At 38.9% G+C, this 22,140-nt stretch overlaps 1 protein-coding gene across 6 annotated transcripts in view; it reads left to right on the forward strand.

Annotated features, from left to right (window-relative positions):
- The window catches only part of LOC109042338 (scavenger receptor class B member 1), an 88,867-nt gene that overhangs the window by 21,469 nt on the left and 45,258 nt on the right, over nt 1-22,140 (forward strand). Inside the window, exons 1-3 of one of the 6 annotated variants that reach the window (XM_019059021.2) lie at nt 2,203-2,560; nt 5,052-5,636; nt 19,215-19,306. In XM_019059021.2, the coding sequence (XP_018914566.2) occupies nt 5,255-5,636; nt 19,215-19,306 (474 nt within the window). In that variant the 5' untranslated portion in view covers nt 2,203-2,560; nt 5,052-5,254. The other 5 variants (XM_019059022.2, XM_072305660.1, XM_019059020.2 and 2 more) reach the window with 5 other exon arrangements.

Consider the following 22,140-nt stretch of genomic DNA (forward strand, 5'->3'; position numbering starts at 1 on the left):
AATCTCTTCTCGTGTTTTATTTCGTCGCTAGCCATATATTTTGTTACAAAATTCTTTAAAGTCCAAGACAAATTTCCCTTACTAGCAAATCATATTTTTGTGGTTTTTAAAAAAAAGAATTTATATGAGGTCGAATATAGGTAATTACTTGATAGTTTCATTTCTGCACTCAACAATGTTGTTGGCAAAATCGCATAACTTCACGTTTGCAACGTGCTCTTTTGACGTAGAAGTGTTCCGTCGCATCTGTTAGATAACCTTTTTCATGCGCAAATGTGTAAACGCGTACGACTGAAATGTTTTTGCTACATAGACCTACAGCGATTGGCTTTAAATATTGTTGAGTTGCTGCGATGGAATCAACGCCAAGTTGGAGAGAAAACATGTCTTCTCTACGCTCAGATACTCGTAGATACGCGAAAATTCAGTGCTGAACTGAAATACAGAATTCATGTTTTTTTACTAATCATTTCAATTTCAAAGCACTTTTTATCTTTTGTATCTTTAAAACGTATCCACAAGCAGGTTATTAAATGACGCTCCATAAAAAAAAGAGAGATAGAGAGAAATGCAGGTTCTTTTCATGATATCTTAACCTAGAAATACAAGTGTCCAATGAAAAGAAGGTTCATAGTTGGCTCTCGAAAAAGTTTTTACGCGGCCAAAACACTTTTTATAAGATTTCACTTATAGAGAATTCGGTTCAGTCGTAAAAGTGGGGGTAAACTTAAATTTGTGCACTTTTTACCTTGTCCTCCTAGTTTTTCTTTTAACACTGATACGAGTCTCTTTGAAACATAATGGACCAGGGTGTACTCTGTACTAATCTTGAAATCCTTGGGACTCTCACTTACAAGTATGAGGTAAGACTAATACCGGTGGGTAGCACCCTTATAATGTACCTAAACTTAATGTACTTATATACGACTGAAAATTTGATTGGAACTCAAAGAAAAAAGGAAAAAAACCGAAGAAAATTATTTTTCTTAATTCAATATGATAAAGCAGGTGTTATTACGCAACATATTTGTGAATAGATCGATCCGTGTGTCTAAGACATTTTAGACATCGTCTATTCCGTAAATAGATGCACATATTTTCTCACTTGTTACTGCGCCTCGTAAACTTAAGATTACATCCACCTCGAGACATGTGTTGATATCCCACCCGTGGCGGGAGTCAAAAGTCACGGTAAATTGATATTTTTAATTTTCCATCGTGATCACTAATCACTATTTATGGAAGTAAATGAATTCAAAGCCACGATATCAATAAAGAATTTTCTGTCGCATCGAGATAAAACGCGAGGTCTGAATGAGAGTTCACTCAATTACACTATTTTATAATAGACGAATGATTAACTCATCGTGAATGTAACGGAAAGTGTGCAATCTTCCTCAAGCGCTTCGCTGTATTTCATACATCATCTCTCTCTATCTCTCTTTCTCTGTTTACGCCTGAAAGTAAGAAAAAAGTTACTTATTACGGACAAGGTTGCTCCAGTTGCAGCTCATTTGTGGAATATTGTCAGGGTTACGTGAATGTAAAAGTAATAAGTACTGTTTTTGAGGTTGTTGTCAATTCTACGATGCATATTCGGGTAACTTCTCAACTTTTACATCGTGGAATCATATCGTACAATTTTTGAAAAAATGCACTCTGTGTGAGTGTGCACTATACCCAATACACAAGCAATGATGGTATGATATGATGTTGACGAGACTCGAGATTCTTTATGAGGCTTGACATTTTTTTTTTTAAAAAAAAACCTTTAAACCTTGTCTATAGCTTTGTCTATCAATTTCAACTATCGGCTCGCTGATCAAATAATCCAAGACCTCGTTAGAGCTCTGTAAATAAGTTTCAGATTTTCATGTTTTTAATTCCATGAATGAATTGATTTTTCATGAGTCTTGTTCCGTAACCTTTTTCAACATTTGGGTCCACAAAAATTCTTCCAAAAATTCGCGGAGGGGGCGAAAGGTATAGTCTTTAGAGCGCTTTAAGAAAAAAAATTCATTTTGACTCTCGGAGCATGCTCTTATCGTTTAGCCGTTTGACCCCAGGAGTCTCTAAATTCTAGGGGTTTCCAGATATTAGACGTGTTACGACGGTCCTATCGTAGACGAAGTCCATAGTGGGAAACGTTCAGTGCGGCAACATTATATCTAGTGGTCAGCGTTTTGAACTTGGAGGCGCGGGAATCCAATCGACGCGTGCGCACTGACGTTCTTTGACCTTCAAATTTTAACGCGCGATGGGTACTTGCAATTAGAAAAAAAAGTGATCTTCACTTTCCCACCTCGAAAATTCTTATCGCAATCTAAACACCAAGTCAGCCTTTGATACAATTTGTTGTATTGTTGACTTGCAGTGCCGACGGTATACAAGGTGCGCGCAGTATCTTTTTTATTACGTTGAATGTTCGATCAATTTTTTTTGTTCGGATTTGTTTGTTCTCTATTTTTATAAAAAAATCTCTTGTTGTGCGCGTGTTTAAAAAAAGCGGTAGAATAAATCTGAGTCCATATTACTCCGAGGGGAGAATATAATCCAAAACGTATTTTATTGAAATGTTTTAGAGTTCATCTTGGAATCTCCAAATTAGATTTTTTAGTTTTGTTTTCCCCTTCGAATGAAGTGAATCCAGCAGCGTTCTACCGTTCTGTTACTCTTACAGCATTCAGGCCGTGATTTTGGATTTTTATGACGTCAAAAAATTATAATCTATTTGATGAGCTAATTTACCTGATTTGTGATTTTTAATTACGTAGTTAATTAATTGCTTGATTTCAATAAACCGTATTTGTTGAGGTCATGTGATAGCCGTTGTAAAAACAACATATCAGTAGCCTCCATTGGTGATTTTTTTTAAAGAATTCTGATTGTTAAACTAAATTTTGAGCTATGACGTTTGAAATTTTTTTTAATTGGTAAAATTAGACATCCTGAAAATTGTTATTTATCTGAGGGCTTTTATGACAGTTTGCTTCTGAGGGACCAGGGGGCTGACCCCCGGGTTTGGCTCTTTAGGGTTCAGGGGGCTGACCCCCGGGTTTGTTTGTTTTTAACGTTGAAGAAGAGTTGGCATAAAGTCCAGGTTAAAAGAAAAAAAATAAAAATTTATTTTTATGAATCGCAATACGGTATAAATTAGTTTAAAAAAGACACGCTTCATTCTGACAATAATTAAATTAATAAATTAATCAGAAAACATTTTCGAGAAACCATTCACAAAAAAGAATAGAAAAAACATAGTATAGTAGAGGTTCCTTGTGCAAAATTAAATTCATGAGAGAATTTCAAGAGTTTACACCCTTTGCCATGCGATAGGTCGATCAATTTCTTTCCGGTATCATTCTTTATTGTTCATCTTCTTCAAAAAACACGGGAAAAGTTGCATTCAAAAACGGAATGTCGCAACTTCCTTGCTCTTTGAAATGGTGAGTAGGCTTTATAAATTAATTAATTTTAGGTTTCGGAAAGAACAAGTCGATGAAGAGTGATGTACAGAAATAACTCAAAATATACGTTCATCTTGAGACAATTGTGTTCGCAGTGCTCAAAAATCTGTCTTCTCTGTGGCTACGTAATGGATGATAGAGCATACTGATTGAAGTAATGAAATGATGACCTTACAATTTTTACCATAAAATTTAATTCAGTATAACAGGTCTGTCTGCAGTAAACTTTTGCTTGAGTAAAAAGAAGAATCGAGGGGCTTTGAGGACAAGGTGCATAAGTGCAGTTGTTGAACAAATTCAGATATTAATAATTTCAAGTAAAAGTAGTCTTAATACATGTTCTGTGAAAAATTGGCTACCAAATTCCAATTTTTAAGCATCAAAAAGTCGGTTTGAACTTTCTTCTCGCCATCAGGATCCATTTAATCTCGAAATTCCAAACACGTAATCCTCCGAGTAGGAAAAACTGCAAGTATATGCCTTGTTCTCCAAGCCTCTCAATTGTTTCTTACGGGATTGACTCAAAAATCACGATGAGATCATTAGGAAGATCTAGAATTTACTTTTAACTCCACAATCTGCGTAAGAATTTTGGGATTTTACAAAAAGATATGACGACTATTTATAATATTGAACAGGTTTATACCCTTCCCCACCCTTTCAGGTTTTTGCAATTCCACCTGAGCCGTAGAATAACTTATGTCCATGAGACCTTTCTTCTTAATAATTTCGTGTCTGCATTTATACTGAGGTATCTTTTCGCACAGACGGTTGTAATGCCTTTATAAGCTTTTATTTTATTAAATTGCTTTGTATCAGTGTTACTTAACACGTTGTTTGTGTCTCTGTTTCAGGTCATTGAACAGGGAACACACCCCAGACTTCCGCAAGGCCCGCTCAAAACTCGGTGAAAAAATTGGTGATGAATGAGGAAATTCGGAATAATTTACACAGATAAAGTGGTGTCCGATTGATAGGAAGTTACCGCGGAACCGGGAAGCTTGAATAGAATCTTCAAATTTCATGATTACTTAATTAATGAGCCAATTTGTTTTATCAAACCAGGATAAAAAAGTTAATCGTGATGCAATGCTTGTTTGGGGAAAGTACTTTTAAAAGAAAGTGAACAAAAAATGATAGCCCGAGCTTTTATCTTGACTTCCGGAATGATTTATTAAGAGGAAGCGACGAAAAAGAATGATCCGAAAGAAAAATAACATTTTAAATCGACCTTTGAAACATAATACACACACGTGTAAAAAATGCTCCAATTGACGTTCAACGAACCAAATTTTTCTTCTCATCCCTCCACCAAACTTAGTGTCTGATAAGATTCATATCGGTGAAAGAATCAGAGCATTACTAAACTTCGCAATTTAGTAAATACAACCTATTATAATTAAATAACCTCTTTGAATTGTAGGTTAATTAGGAGTATACAACGGTTCCGTTTATACAAAAATATCGATTTATAATACGGTTACACGTGCGAGTTAAAGGGTGGGAAATCTGTATAAATTCAAGCATTATTTCGGAAATTTGACCAAAAAAGTGGAATTAAATAATCATATATTTGTTTGAAAACAGCAAGAGTACGTTTGTGGGGAGTGATTTAAGCCCTGAAATAATGACACTCATCGAGCTAATATTCAACTAAAAAACATCCGATCGCAACCAACGCGGATTAGTGCAAACAATGGGCACGATCAACCATTGAAACTCGAAGTGCGGCAAATCCAAACTCTGCGCGGTAAATTCAAATCGTGGGCGGGAAATTCAAATCTACCAACATGAAAACGCACGCGATCAGTAGCGAGCGACGAAGCTTCTTCCGGAGGAACCTGGCGGAGGTCGTGGTGCCCACGATCCTGGACCCGAAGAAATCCCTGGACGCCATCGACATCCCGAAGGACATCGAGTTCGTGAAGAAGACCTGCCGGAAGGACAACGTGGTGTGCAGGGTCCTCGCGCGGCTGTGCGGGTTGCAGACGGACCCCCGGTGCGACGTCTCCTTCGACGGGAGTGCGGAAGAGCAGGCGTCCGTGTTTATCTCCAGAAAATTGGAGGGCGATCCGGGGGTGACCGCCCCCGATGCAGCCAGCGGGGAGACGGCGTCTTCGACCGGCTCCGCCCCGTCCCAAAATGTCGAAACTCACCAAAGAACGAAGCTAGGTGAGTAGCTCTCTGGCTTTTCAATATGTCCAGTTGCGCAGGTTCTATAGACAAGAGACCCTCCACCGGCCTCTTGGCGACAGGTGGAAGCTTTTACTTTCGGGGATTCAACATTTCCTTATGGCAATGGAGATGTTGCATGTGTGAGGAATTTGCAATTTGACTGTTGATTCTTGTGTAAAAGTTCGCGAGAAACACGATGGTGCCACTGGTTTTCTCTGAAAGTAACTCCCAAGCTCAAAAAAAGCTCTCAAGTTGAGGCCAAAATGGAGGGGATATCCCACGCTATCCTGAGAGTCCACGTCTACATCAAGACAAACTCTCCATGCGATAGATAGGGAGCAGATATAGATTAGCAGTGATGCCGTGTTTTCAGTTTTGGAGTTCCCAATAAAGTGGCAACCCTCTATGTACTTGCCTCACATGCCGCTTTGAGAGAATTTCACTGCAACTATGTCCCCCCGGCGGCCGTTTTGAAGAGGGTACGAGGTTGCTCCTGGCCCCGCGTAGGGTGAAATGGCCTCAACTTACATGAGAATCGACACCTCACATGCCGCTTTGAGAGAATTTCATTGCAACTATGTCCCCCCGGCGGCCGTTTTGAAGAGGGGACGAGGTTGCTCCTGGCCCCCCGTAGGGGTAATGGCATTCCAGACCTCTAATTTGCGATTTCCGACTTGGAATTCCGAATCTACACCTCTATTTACATTAGAATCGACACCTCACATGCCGCTTTGAGAGAATCCCACTGCAACTATGCCCCCCCCCCCCCCCCCGGCGACCGTTTTGAAGAGGGTAGGGGGCTGCTCCTGGCTCCGCGTAGGGTGAAATGGCATTCCAGACCTCTAATTTGCGATTTTCAACTTGGAATTCGGAATATAAGCCTCTACTTACATAAGAATCGACACCTCACATGACGTCCTGAGAGAATTTCACTATTTATGCCCCCCATGGCAGCCATATTAGAAAGAAGAGGGGGTTGAGGGGGTTCCCCTGGCCCCATATAGGGTATAAGCCATTGCAAGTCTCACATTTGCGATTTATGACTTGAAATTTGGAATTTACGCCTCAAATTACATAGGAATGGACACCTACTATGACGTTCTGAGAGAATGTCACTATTTATGCCCTCCGCGGCGGCCATATTGGGGGTAGGAGGGGGTGAACCCTGGCCCTCCATAGGGTGCAGTGGCATTGTAGACCTCCCTTGTAGGTTTTCTGACCTAATTAACATAAATGAAGACACGTCATTCGACAGTGAAAGGTGCATCTTGGGTAATTATCATTAAAGTTGAAATTTTGGCCGCCATCTTGGATTTGACGGACCCTAAGGGGTTGAAATTATTTTTTGACACCAGATATGAATTCTACGACCAAAATTACATATAAATGGATACCAAACTCGACAATATTCTCAAATTTTGGAATTTTGACCCCCGGGGCGGCCATTTTGGGCGCCATCTTGAATTGGGGGCACCAGCATCATTTTTGGACTTGACAACATCGAAAATCGGATTCTACACGAAAAAACGAAGAGAATGATGTATCATTCAAACTTTATTACACAAGCTGCTCACAGGAGTACATCTGCAACCGCACTAGGCGTCAGGAGTTTGTCACCAGATGGTGTTTTTTGGACCACTTTGAGGGCCTAGATGAGGGTGATGGCACAGGCTAGAAGGCGGCAGACAAAGTTTTTCTAGTCACCCTGGGTATGATCTTTAATAATAGACTTGTCTGCCGAGCGTCAGGAGTTTGTCACCAGATGGTGTTTTTTGGACCACTTTGAGGGCCTAGATGAGGGTGATGGCACAGGCTAGAAGGCGGCAGACAAAGTTTTTCTAGTCACCCTGGGTATGATCTTTAATAATAGACTTGTCTGCCGAGCGTCAGGAGTTTGTCACCAGATGGTGTTTTTTGGACCACTTTGAGGGCCTAGATGAGGGTGATGGCACAGGCTAGAGGGCGGCAGACAAAAATTTTCCGTTTCAGTGCATGCAAGGCTATCGATTTAGGGGGTCAAAACATGTATCCCGAGTTTGTCACTCAAAGTCGTCTGGCTCTCGGACTATTAGCAGGGTTGCCGTGTTTTCAGCTTTGGAGTCCCCAATTAAAGTGGCAGCCCTGTCAGTAATATCATACTGTTAGAAATAGCAATGCTTCACCGCCGTTTGAGGCTCAAGCGAGTCGTTTATGGGATCATGGTAGGGCTAGGCGCGCCTCTGAGAGGGCAAAACGCCTTCAGTTTTTAGGGTATGCAACATGGTCACCCCTGGAGCACGAATAGTTGTATCAATGTATCAGTGACTGTCATTTCCGAATAACAGTGAAGATTCTTCCCCGTTATCAGGCGTGCAATTGAACGTGTATTTTCGCCGAAGTATCATCTTTGATCATATTACTCTTTTGACACATTTTTGATGTCATACCCATCAAAGATTTGTAGATTATTTTGTGGGTGAAGAGAGTAATTTGACCATCAATGTTGAGATGTATTATTTTCTCATTTTCGATGTTCCACGAAAAAAGGTGTATGCACTACGATCGAAAATACATATTCTGAGAATACTGTGCGCTCCCAAATTCCAGTTTTAAACCATCAAAAGGTCAGTTTGAACTTTCTTTCCGACATAAGGATCCTTGTAATTTCGCAACTTCAAACACGTATTTTTCGAAAGAGAAAATCGCACTTGTCTTCCAAGCCCCTCATATGCACTGGAAAAAAAACATTGGATCTAGAGTCCAGACTCCTAAAAACATCGACAAGAAAAAATACTCTTGATTCAATCGGAGTTTTGCTTAAATCAAGAACCAAGCCTCTTAATTTGAGCGGATTTCCTTTTGATTTAATCAAAAATCTGATTGAATCTAGAGTATTTTTTCTTGTCAATGTTTTCAAGAGTCTGGACTCTAGATCCAATGTGTTTTTTTTTTCCAGTGTGGGGGCTGGGGAAATAATTTCGAAATGAAGGACCTGTGGGTACTCAAAAACCGCCAGAATCCCCCTGAAGCCCCACACTTATTCTACCAAGCAAAGCTTAAAAAAACGGCATTACTCACTTAAATTTACACCAAATATAATCACTCACAAAACCATTACATAATACGAGCAATATCATAACGTGCACCCTCGTCTCAGTGCGTTCCGCTCACCGGTAACTTTTTCAAACAGAACCTTGGCTCCGATTCTCCGCTTTAAAGCCGTTGCATTGTCATCAACTTCACTCCTTTATACGTTTCCCTTCTAACAGAATCAAATAGAGAAAAAACAACAAATATAAAAAAAAAAAAATTAAATGACCAGGAATTAACGAAACAAAAATCATTAGTGCAAACAGATAAACGAAAGCTCATTTGTTCGAGGCATAATTAACGCGCGAAAAAAGACACGCAAAAGATCCACTCTGCCTCGCTAAGGAAAAACGCCGTATGAACCTTCAGGCGTTGCCAGAATTTCCTTCGATAAAAACCCAATTTACCGGGCAAATTGTGAATATTTTCCCCCTAAAAATTTTCAAACAATTTTGTACGCAATTCATTCCGAAATACCTGAAAATTTCAAGGACAAAAATGCATGAATGTTGTCAAAAATACACGTTTCATCGACGGAAATTTGGCAACTCTCGAATGTTCTTACGGCGTTTTTCCTCAGCACGGCAGCAGTAACTCTCCATCCGATGAATTTATATGACAAACATGACTTTAAAGGGGTCAATGCCTGAACGTGCGAGCGTGAGTGCGGTCATCGGAGGGGGGGGGGGGGGGGTACCGAGTCGCGAGTCAAGTGCAACCGATCCAGTAACGCGACCTTGTGTTTATTTTGTGATTAATTTCACGAATGCTCCGCTAGAACCGCTGGAAGTGTTCGGAGCTGTCACCGCCGGGAAACCGGTTGCTCGTGTGCGTTCGCGGGTGGTTGCGAGTGTGTGAGTGAGCGTCATTAAGTCGGGTAAGAGGGCATTTTTCGCAGGTCGAAATGCAGCTCGGAAATGTGTGTCACTGTACCACGCGCGGAAAGCTCCCATCGAGCGGTTTTCAAGCAACTCCATGTAAAATTCGACGTATTTGCAGCTAGAGTCCCTTCATACTGAGAGTCAAGACAATGTGAATCCATTTCTGATTGGTTCCCGTATTATAGGCCTTCACAGTGTCACAAACGGGAGTAAAGATTACATTTTTACCGATTGCAAAGATTATAATCTGGAATGGACCAGGGAATTACGGGTTCGGCAAGGAACAAACGGAATGAGAGAGGGAACGGAGAAAGGAATTTGAGAATGGGCCGATCAAAGATTACAAAAAACGTTCAATTTCTGTAATCTTTATTCCCGTGTGTGACTCCATGAGGGGGTGTTGTCTTGACTCTCAGAATAAAGGGACTCTATTTGCAGTCAAAGGAACTATGTACAAAAGAGTTAAATCACAAAGAACATTGAAGTGCAAAAATCAGGTGGTTTATTTGAACGCATTTAAATTAAAAGGAACTATATCGACGGCGTCAGTCTGCAACCAAGTATCTCGTTTGCGGTGTTTGAAAATCTCGCCTCTCCGCCTCTTTAATTGTGAACGAAATTGTCTCGAGAAATTAAAAAAAAAAAATTCACAATTTTCCCGGTAAATTAAGGTTTAATTGAAGGAAATGTAGCAGCGTCTGAAGTTTCATACGGCGCTCTTCCTTAGGATGACAGCCAGAGAAAGGCGCAGAATCATATTGAGATCAATCCGAAATTAGAAGGTTCGATGTTTTATCCATCCATAGAAATTATGATGCTCAATATGAATTTTAACGCACTTATTCACGTTCAAAATATTTTCTCCCGCGTTTAAAGTATTTTCCGGAGAAAACGTGCGGCCTGTCTGGCTCTAAACTACTCCTAACTTACTTTCCTCCAAAATGTTGCATGACCTCCTCATGTCAAATTTAGTCCAGATCTCAGTCCCTAGCACAGACTTTTTCGCGCGCTATTCTCTGATATCTTCGCGACGACGCACAGTGGATCGAGTCAATTCGAGAGGTCAGACATGAAATTTTTGACTAAAACTGCAAATTTTGATGTTTATTTGGCCACATTTTAAATTTTAAGGGGTGCTTCCGGCGAAAAATTTTACGAGGAAACCAATGGAACCACTTTTAGAACCTCAAAGTTTTGTATAAACGGAGTTTAAAGCCTTTAAAGTTTCCACATTTCGTCCGACCTTCCTGGACTCTAGCTGTGCGACGCTTTGAGAGGGAAGAAGAGGGGGGGGGGGTGGAGACTGAGGGCTTCGAACCGAAGGTTAACGAGTCAACAGCTTCTAATTACACTGTACGGTTTATTGTGCAGCTTCACTTAACTTGGTCGTCTTACCAGACAGTGATGATCAGTGTTGCTGTTGGAAGTTGGACAGATATCAGCTTCAACTTGTGGCGCGAAAAGCTTCAAGGGATGCTCATAATATGTCCAAAATGGCAACCGTGTTAATGAGTTGTTTCTCTGACTCACTTTCGCGGGAGAGTCTGTGATTCCGAGCTGGAGCTCTCAACAATTCGGTCTTACCAATCTGCTGAATTTTACGTTTTTGAGGGTGCGTTGGGCGGATCCACGGAAAAAAAGTGTCAGGGGTTATCCCCTAAAATTGTGGTACTACCTCAATTTGTTGGACGATATGGACATTTCTAATTAATTGTGGTAGTACCGCAACTCAAGTTAGGGTAGTAACGCAACATATGGGTTAGTTACCGAATTTATTGGGGTACTACCATAATTAATTGGGGTGCTACCATATAGTTAATTGGGGTACTACCACAATTAATTCGAAACGTCCATATCATCCAACAACCTCGTGCTTTTTGTTTTCCGTGCACTGGAAAAAAAAACACATTGGATCTAGAGTCCAGACTCTTAAAAACATCGACAAGAAAACGTACTCTTGATTCAGTCAGAATCTAGCTTAAATCAAGAACTAAGCCTCTTAATTTAAGCGGATTTCGTTTTGATTCAAGCAAAAATCCGATTGTATCAAGAGTATTTTTTCTTGTCAATGTTTCCAAGAGTCTGGACTCTAGATCCAATGTGTTTTTTTTTCCAGTGTGTGATGAATTTCGGAATACTCTCAACAGGGACATAACTATTTGGTGATTTTTAAAAATAACATCCATAGCTACTGAAATGACTTTGAGGTAGGTGGACATTTTGCTCGGTGCTGAAGCTTTCCACCACGAACGAAATCACGGAAAGTAAGTACTTAACCGTACCGTTATGGTGAAATGCCCTCATTGGAAATGAGGCACTTCACGGGGATAAATGAAGAATAAAAAAAGTTTGCCTTCTTACAGAAAATGGCGACCGATCCATTTTTTAGATAAGAATGAATCGAAGATTTAGGGTTCTTCTTTAAATGCTTTCGATTTTTCCTTCACAAAAATCGTAGCACCTGATTTGTTAAATTTTCATTGTTGGTCATTGCGCTTTTGAAAGGTCTATCGGCCTTTTTATGATTTCGTAGATTCGCAAATATAACCTCTTGAGCGTAACTTCCTTTGAATTTTTGAAATGTACTCAGGAAGCGTCCATTGGGGATTGGTCGTGTGGCAGTCAGAGGGAGTACCATTTACCCCTTTAACAGTGGCGTGGCGTGAATTGCGATACATCGATTGTTATGCCATTCAAACCTATGGAAAAAGATCGATCATCAGGGCGTTCGGAGCGAACACCTTAGTAATCGATTCTTTACTATAGCTTCAAATGGCGATATATCGATCATCGATCCTTCACGCCACGCCACTGCCCTTTAATCATATTAATTGTTACTCTAACAAATTACAGATTTGCTCTGGAGATCAAGCGGATGTTTTTACTTTATAAATATCTATTATTGCTCTTTAAAGACTAGAACTCTATAGGAGGGAGCACTGCTGTGCTAAGGAAAAACATCTTAGGTGCCATCAGGCGTTGCCACATTTTTCTCGACCAATCACACATTATCAGTAAAATGTATGAGTATGTCTCCCCCACTTTTTCAGAAGATTTCATTCGTAATTTGATCTAAAAAGTCTGAAAATCTCAAAGAAAAATATTCATAACTTTTTTCAAAAATAACCTGATAGGAAAGGCAGTCACCACCAAACACCAGTACCAGGCCTGCGCCAGTTTAGTTGTTTAAATTTTAATAAAGAGGTTTTAACCTATAATTAAATTTACAATTTAACCCCATGGTAAAAATTGGCGATAAAAGTAGCGTCTCAAAATACCATAGGAATTCTTATAGCCGGCTAAAGAAGGCTACAGAAAATCATATAGCTGGCTGTAGAATGCGGAGAAAATCATACGGCCGGGCTATACGAAGCGATAAAAAATTATTCAGCCGGGCTATAGTTCCTATCACCGGGCTTTACACTTTATCGCCTGGCTGTTGATTTTTTGCCATCGATTATAGAAGGCTATAAGAAATTGTGTAGAAATTTGTGTGCTTTGGAAATCATTAAGTTTGATACGGAACCATCTTAACATTTACAAATTACACGTTATATTTTCCTGTAATACATATTTTTTTCATCAATTAAAAGGAGAATAATCCATACAGGATGTGCAAACATTTCAAAATCATGAGTTGAATAACGCTGACCTCGCCAGATTAAATATTAGAGCCCAACACAAAGCGGAGCGGCGACGCACTGGCGCCTACAAACCTAACAGGGATACTTCACGCATTGCGCAACGCGTGAAGTATCCCTGTTAGGTTTGTAGGCGCCAATGCGCGTTTCGCGCTGGCTGCCCGCCTGCCGCACCGCAGCGTGCCACGGCGCTTGAAGCAACTATTTCACACCAGAGGTATTGCACAGTATCATACGAAACTGAAGGCTCTCTAATATATTAGGAATGGCAGGCATCCATCAAAAGTACGGAGCTTTCCTCGCAAAATAAATCAAGATACTATGGCCCAAAAAGAGAGCAGTGGTCCAAAAACTCACCAAGTCCTAGCATCCATAATTAGTGACGTTCAGCATACACTTTATCGCCTGGCTGTGAGTTGCTTAATCGCCATCGGCTACACAAGGCTATAAGAAATTGTGTAGCCGGCTATAGAAGCTATTGGAAATCTTACAGCCGGCCTTAGGTCTATGGTATTTTGGAGCACAGATTCTACTGCCAATTTTTACCAGGGCCTTTTATCAGGCACTTTATTTATTAAGATTAGCTAGTCAGTCAATTCTAAAATTGCTTCTAGTGTTATTATTCAACTATTAATAAAATGTGAAAGTTTTAGCTTTTTCAACTAATCACAAAGATATTGGTGTTTTATATTTTTTTTTGATGTTTGCCTTTTAATGCTCATGCGGCGTTCCTGCTTACGGCAGAGAACACACATACTTGTAAAAATACTATTGAAATACCACCACAGTTCAAAAATGATCAAACGGCGATGATGATCTATAGATTGGGTATAATTTAACTGGTTTTTGACCTGATCCGTGTCCTTTGAGAGCGAGTTTCATCGGACTGGTGACGACACTTCATTGTTTGACGCTCGAGACTTGCAACACCTCGCTCACCTTCTCGAGACAACCGGTGCCCTACCATCTTCATCGATGCACAGTTCACCACTTGCAGTCTATGGCTAGCTCATGGCTGACTATTCAATTTGGACACATCTTGTTAAATTTGACCATGTGCTGAGAAATACAATTGGTTCATGGAACCAACATTTTAAAGAGACTACATTTTGCAATGAGGAACTCCTGCGGTTCGTTTTAGAACATTTCATGTTCCATTCCTCTTTATGCAGATAGTTGCTTTTATAGATGAGTCAGAAATAGTAGCTCCTAATTTAAAAATTCACGTAGCTTAGTTCTTTGTGGTAAACATGTTTCATTTCTCGTCATCCCGATCACTACGGCGTAGCCTACGGAGGGTATTGGGGCGTTGGATGCAGAAAGGGCATTTCTTGGTTGCGGTGTCTCAAATTCCTCACTGCTAATTTATATTTTAGAGGAAAAAACTATTCAATGAATTTTCTATAATTATGGATAAACTAGATCCCCGATCAAGGAAGCAAACTTAACTAGAAAGACTAATCATTAACGGAAACGGAAGTTAAAATTGTGTTCACAGATTCCGTTGTTCCTCGTTCCGTAATCGTTATAACGGTCCTTTGTCATAGCATTTATGAAAGTGATTAAAGTACCAATGGCGGAAAAACAAATAATGGAGATCTTGCACGTGTGAGGGATTCGCGATTTGACCATTGATTTTTATGTAAAAGTTCGCGAGAAACACGATGATGCCACTGGTTTTCTCTGAAATCATCTCCTAAGCTCAAAAAAAGCTTACAAGTTGAGGCCAAAGTGGAGGGGATATCCCACCCTACCCTGAGAGTTCACCTCTACATCAAAACAAACTCTCCATGCAAAGATATGGAGCAAATACATTAGCAGGGTTGCCGTGTTTTCAGTTTTGGAGTCCCCAAATAAAGTGGCAGCCCTGTCAATGTATTTGCTCCCTATCTTTGCATGGAGAGTTTGTTTTAATGTAGAGGTGGACTCTCAGGGTAGGGTGGGATATCCCCTCCATTTTGGCCTCACTTTGAGAGCTTTTTTTGAGCTTGGGAGATGATTTCAGAAAAAACCAGTGGCACCATCGTGTTTTTCGCGAACTTTTACCTAAGAATTGGTCAAATCGCAAATCCCTCACACATGCAACATCTCCATTAAGGGAATCAGGGGTCATTGTCCAGTAAAAATACAATTTTGGGGGTTCAATCTCTGTTGCCGTGGCACTCTTTTCAAAAGATATTCATCGACTGCATTTAATGAGAGAACATTTTTCAATTCGCGTCTTTTACTTTTGTAAAATTTTATTTTTATAAAATTGAATTCCGGATATTGTTTGCTGAAATTTTTGATCAAATCATGAATTGAAAAACAGTCTTCAGGAGAAATGCAGCCCTCAAACAAGGGTTCAAATTTTTCATGAAAAATAAAATTTTGAAATTTCACTTGAAATATTTCACGAAATTTCAGAAATGTATGTAAAATATTGAAAAATACCAATTCATTTTCATGTTTCGCAAAATGTAAAAATTGTGTGTGTCGTTTATTTTGTGTATTTGAGTGCGGGTTGCATACTCTAATCCCTGAAAAATATGACATTTTTCACAGTCCGTGAAATTTCAAGAAATATTTCACAGAAATTTCCAATCTTTCATATTTTCCATTTCACGTCTGCAACCCTGCCTCGAATAATGCGATAAAAAAGCGCAACGGAGAATTGAATAATCGTGAGAAACCCTCCTCAAACTCACCGCGTCTAAGACCGAAGTCTACCAATTCATTTCTTAAATGGTTTGCGAGACAATAATCAATTATCAACTCTCAGATGCCACATTTCGTCGCTCCTCTGACGTAAGGGCGTATCTCACTTCATTCATGAGCCCCAGAAAGCATGGCGTTACATGCAGAGCAGGGCTCATGCAAAAATCGATATACACCCTTTTGCCAGAGGAGCGACGATTTCGCCTTGAGCCTCTCCATAATTTACGAGAAAAAATTCGTCGGGAGCATGGATTTTCTTTTCCCGGATTGCAACGATGGGTGTTGACTAGACGAATGAACTCAGAGGGGGGATTCATTGATTCTTCGGTTGAAATAACCTAGCGAAAATGAGCAGACTGATGCGATGACGGTATTGGACGAACGCAAAATTTGATCGGATGAATACAATTTTTTTCCATTTTTTTTTTTAAAAATAAATTTTTATATTTTTTCATAAATAATCGTATTTTCATCGATGGTTTAGGGGAATTTTCGGATAAAGCAAATAGATTATATACCTCCCAGAATGTTTATGACTCCTACATTTAGTATATGCATACAGTGTTTGCATAATTTTAAGATTAGTCTGCGGTTTATTCACTTTAAGGTGATTCGATGGACGCCATATTTTTGTGTCAGAACGGCGTGCGATATATCGCATCAATTGGTTCCATTTTTTCAGCTACTCGTCATTTTTCTCCAATTTTGAGATCGCAATTCTGTTGTCAGGAGACTAAAGCACTCACTTACCAATGTTAACAGAGAAATTCAACGTAATAAAAGCGTGCTTTTTAGAGAGAAAATATCGCGTTCGAGTGCAGTTTCGACATCAGTATCGAATGCTGATCACCTTAAGGTATGGCCTCCGAAATTTCGCCAGGTTCGTGTAGCTATAAAATTATTCACTACTTTTTCTTTTTTCCGAGGAGAGACAAGCCAACTTTAAAGATTGAAATCCACACAAAATATTCTGCTGACAGAGAAGAAAAATGAAGATAGTTTTCAAGAACTCACACTGACTAATTTTCTAGAGAACAAATAAAGTATAACAGGAAATCTACAGCGTCGCAAATGGGATTACGTGCTTTTGCACTCTGGTCATGTTGCGGCCCTAAACCAGCACAAAGTGGATCGAGTCAATTGGAGAGGTCAGACAAATTTTGGAAACTTTAAAAGCTTACAACTCCATTTACATACAAAACTTTGAGATTTTAAATGTGGTCCCATTAGTTTCTTCGTGAAATTTTCTTCAAGTAGCACCTCTTAAAATTTAAAATGTGATGATTTAAACATGAAAATTTGCAGTTTTAGTCAAGACTTTCATGTCCAACCTCTCTCATTGACTCCATCCACCTAGTGACCTACCTTCCTTTTGCCTCCGTCGCAAACCGTTTTTTCCATGAGGAAAATCCTGTGGCTCTTCTATTTACTTACTATATCTAGTGGTCCATTCTCGTTTTACGATTCCTCAATCTCCACTCCGATATTGCAGCAATCGTTACGTATCGAAACAGATGAATGGAAACACTACACTCTCCAGAATCAGACAAGTTCAGTAAAGAGTGAGCCATAAGCCATCCTTTCAGCTGTACCGCGCCGGTTACGCAAGACCTGGCACGGGGGTATAATTCCCGTCGGATACTTCTTTAACCATCCTGTGCCAATTTGATTTACTTTTACTCGAGTCTAATGCAAAACTCAATCCGTGGCGCCCAGAAAAAGTTGCCGACTTGACAACGCTGAAAAAAGCTCACCGCGATGTGGGTATGACCGCGCAAACGGTTTAATTATAAGTGTCTCGTGTAGCACTGTCGTTAAACAGCGTCGCCAAATTGAATCATTATTCGCCAGATTCGTTTGGGTTATGCTGCCGCGCTAAGGAAAAACGCCGTATGAAGATTTAGCCGTTGCCAGATTTCCTTCCGTAAAACGCGAATTTCCTGGTAAACCTATGACTATTTTCCTCCCAATTTTTCAGTTAATACTCTTCGCAATTTCACCTAAAGATTCTGACAATTTAAAGGAAATATATTCATAACTTTCCTAGAAAATAATAATTTAATCGAGGTAAATTTGGCCACTCTCGAATGTTCATACGGCGTTTTTCCCTAGCATGGCAGTATGCGGGACGCTCGTAAAAGTGGTGACCTTGCCGTGTGCATAGTTAGCGAGAGAAATGAACTCAGATGCAACTTAACTTACTGCGCTGCTTGTGCGTGTGTTTTGCGTTTTGGACAGTGGCGTGGCGTGTATTGCGATATATCGATTGTTCTGCCATTTAAACCTATGATAAAGATCGATTATTTAAATTTTCGAGAGGGAAAAATACAATGACTCATCGATGGCTAAGAAACAATATCGCCGAACCGAAAATTTTAACGAAAAAGAGTATGCAACTTTTCCGTACTTACTTTACAGTGTAAAATACTCAAGCTGGTGTGTTTCTAATTCCACATGAAAGCGTTGTAATGACGCTTTAAAGTATAAAATATTGCAAAACTAACATAAAAATTACAAATATGGTGACGTGCTTTTTTCCTCCTTTCAACTAGTCAGTTTGTAGATAGGAGGTATTTTACTCTAGACATCGGTATTCATTATTTGAATAAAATGCTCATATCAACATATAAAGGTGACAAACATGCATTAGACCATTGAAGTCATACAGAGCAAGAGTTTGGGGAAGATTTCGAAATTTCATTAGCCGTTATAAGTGGACATAAACTATAGTGGAGGCTATACTCATCAATGACTGAAAAATAAGTGGAGACAGAACCATGATAATGTTTTGATCCTTTGAGATCGTATTTTGGGAATGTTTGACGCAGACTTTTCGCGTTTGAAACAGCGATATGAAGTTTCATTCATCTAAGATTTAATCCTTAAAACCACTTCATTAGCATTTTACTAGGCATGCTTGATCCATACTGCCGTGCTAAGGAGGAGCGTCGTATGAGCATTCGAGAGTTGCCAAATTTCCTTTTATAAAATATTTATTTTTGAGGACTCTCATGAATATCCTTCCTTGAAATTTTGAGGAGCTTTAGGTGAAATTGCGAGCAAAATTATATGAATAATTTGAAGAAAAATATTCATAAGTTTACCAGGAAATTCGTGTTTCATCGAAATTTGGCAATGCCTGTAGGTTCATACGGCGTTTTTCCTTAGCACGGCAGCATAAGTGTGGCTACTTTTCCGTCTCGATTCCTAATTACTGCTGAAAATGTCCCAATTACTTAAATAATTTTGATTGATTTATAGAATGAATATAATTTTTCTGTTCACAGGTTCAATATTCCTGTCAATAATCGCTGTGTTAATTACGAGTATAGGTTGTTTCACCTTAGTCCGAACACCTTATGATATTCTAATGAACGAGGTGAGTGCCAAATTAAATTTAGTTTTTCATATTTATATTTTTCTGCATCAGAATTTGAGGAGTTGGATTTAATCCTACTCTTTGCGTTTTGAATGCATGAAATCTTAGATGCAATTTGCTTTGATTCCTTACATGGTGTGACAGTATATTTGCAATGATTATTTTCAAAATAAAAGGGGGGTTCCTCCTGGGAGGAGACGTAGGGGACGTACATCAAAATCGTGGATAGGTTGGCATTCAAGATGAAATTACAAGATGCCATTTACCAGATGACCTCTGGGTCGATAGACAAGAATGGCGATTAGATGTCGCAGAGCGCCCGGGCGCGCTGTAAAAGTGACTCGTATGTATGTATTTTCAAAATGATCAACTATTCATAATTAAGACAGCTATTGGAAAAATATTTGTGTCATAATATTTAGGTAACAAAAAATGCCCGAATTGTTTCCCACTTCAAATTATTGCGTGCAATGATTGTGTGGGGAGGAACTCTCATCATATTCAGCCTTTTATTCGTACCTAAGTTACAGAATGTCTAATTTAGAGTCCGGTAAACCAAGTAAAAACAAGTACTGCATTGATTAATGCCCTAATAATATTAATTTTGAATCGTCAAAATAATTTAATCCTGCATAGAAGTACAGATTATTGAAGCTTAAATAAACTCATGCCAGCCCGAAGAATAGGTATAATCATTACATCAATAATAATACCTAAACCAAATAAAAAATTCAATTAACACACCGACTTGAAACTTTTTGGGAATTTTCCAAAACTGTAAGGAATGTTCAAGTCAGATTCTTTCTTAGTTTTCTCGTAAAAAGTATAACATGTACAAATAAAGATGTACCTAATTTATATCCTTTGAGCTCTGATGATCCAAATGTAACTACCGTAATTTTAAAGCTCCTTAAGCAACTAAATCAAAAAATTGAAGGTAAATTCCTGGTCCAACATAAATAGCCTAGTTGCTGATCGTCCTAATAAATCAACTTAACTAACTTAACTAGTAATGCCTTCACTGTCAGTGTACTTTTCGTGGTCAAAATTGGACGCATTTCTGCCAAACGGAACTATGTGCATTAAGACATGAGCCCTGGGAACCCGTAAGTATATATGCATAACAGGGCTCATGCCTTATTGCACATAATTCCGTTTGTCAGAAACATGTCCAATTGTGCCGTGACGATCCGGCTACCTAAAAGAAATCGTCAACCCTCTGACGTAAGGGCATATCTCAATTTCCTCGTGATCCTTACTCTCCGTATAACTTTGTGCTTTCCAAAGCTCATGTAGTAATGGAGATACGCCCTTACGCCAGAGGACCGACAAAATTTAGAACGAGACCTTTAGATTCACTTAGCATCATCAACCGTCATGCAAATGAGATTAAGGCGGTGACTTGAAGATAGCTCACGAAATATCTGATTTGATTTTAGCCAAACGCCTGTATTGTGTAATGGAGATATATTTCTGTTTAAAAGACGCATCTGATACTCTGATGTTCGCTTCTGAATAATTAATATTCACAGAAAGGGGTGGATCGGACAGTACCGCGAGTGCAATTTCGAAATTAAGTTAAGCTTTTTAGTTGGGTGGCCTTAACTTCTTTCGATGAAGACCAAACATATCTTAATATATAATTTGAAAAATAGAATGAAATTGTGAATTAACCTCTGTACTAATTGCGAGGGACGTTGGTTCATTTGAAAGGTGTTGTACTCAATGCTTCGGGAAAATTATAAATTATTTTCTGGGGTTTGTCCCCGATTTTTAAATCCCTAAAAACTCATAAATTGGATGAGGGGAAGTAGGGGTTTTTTCTTTTTTGTTTTTCGGAAAAGTTTTGTTGCTACGCATCTTACTTTACTATTTGCTGTCTTTTAATCAGCTGTTTTCATTCAACCATCATCATTAAATGAGGTTACCTACAACACTCAACTGCCATCAACTTACATTTTTCGTTTCTCGCGTTTTTTTTTTACGCTTTGTCATATTATCTTCCCGCGTTTTTTCTTTTCCAATTTTACCCCCAAATCGTGATTGGCTCCATCTTTTTCCTATTTCCAATTTTTCCTCATCAAGTCAATAACCTCCAATTTTTCTTTCTCATAACATTCATGTGGAACAGTAAGATGAAGAAACTGGATAAAGAAAAAACTTCTGAAACAGAAAATACGGAAAACGGAAAGAAGAAGGAACAGGGACAAGAAGAAGAAGAAGAAGAAGAAAAAGCGGAAGAATTGGATGAAGATACAGAGGGAGCAGAAAATGAAGAAGAAAAAGAAGAAAAAAAAGAAGAAAAGAAAAAAGGAGGAGCGAAAAAGGGAAAAGTTGAAGGAAAAATTGAAAAAAAGCAGGGCAGAAATCGAAAAAGAAGAAGCAACAATTAAAGGGAAAACAGAATAAAGTATTTAGAAGATAAAAAAATCGATACTTAAAACTTAGTTTAAAAATAAAGGTAAAAGCTTAAAAAGAGGTTTGTATGAAGGTTTAAAAAAATTTAATTTAAAGTTTACAAAATAAACTTAAAATTTTTGAAAAAGTTTGTTGTATTTATTACTTCAAAGAAAAAATTAGGACCAATTCAAAGACAAACCAGAAAATTAAATGAAAATAAATAAATAAATAAAAAAAAGACATATGAAAGGGAAAGGTGTACATTAAAAATAAGGGGCTGCAAAGCAGCCCCATAAGCCCCTAGTGTTCTTTAAGTCCGATCAATTCCATTATTGATGAGATTAAACGGATTTAACACGGATTAGTCCAACTATATCTTATATTGCGTAATCTTCTGTTACATATATTTTTTATAGAAATCAAAATAACACACC

Source organism: Bemisia tabaci, unplaced genomic scaffold, assembly GCF_918797505.1.
Source record: "Bemisia tabaci unplaced genomic scaffold, PGI_BMITA_v3".
Lineage (NCBI taxonomy): Eukaryota > Metazoa > Arthropoda > Insecta > Hemiptera > Aleyrodidae > Bemisia > Bemisia tabaci.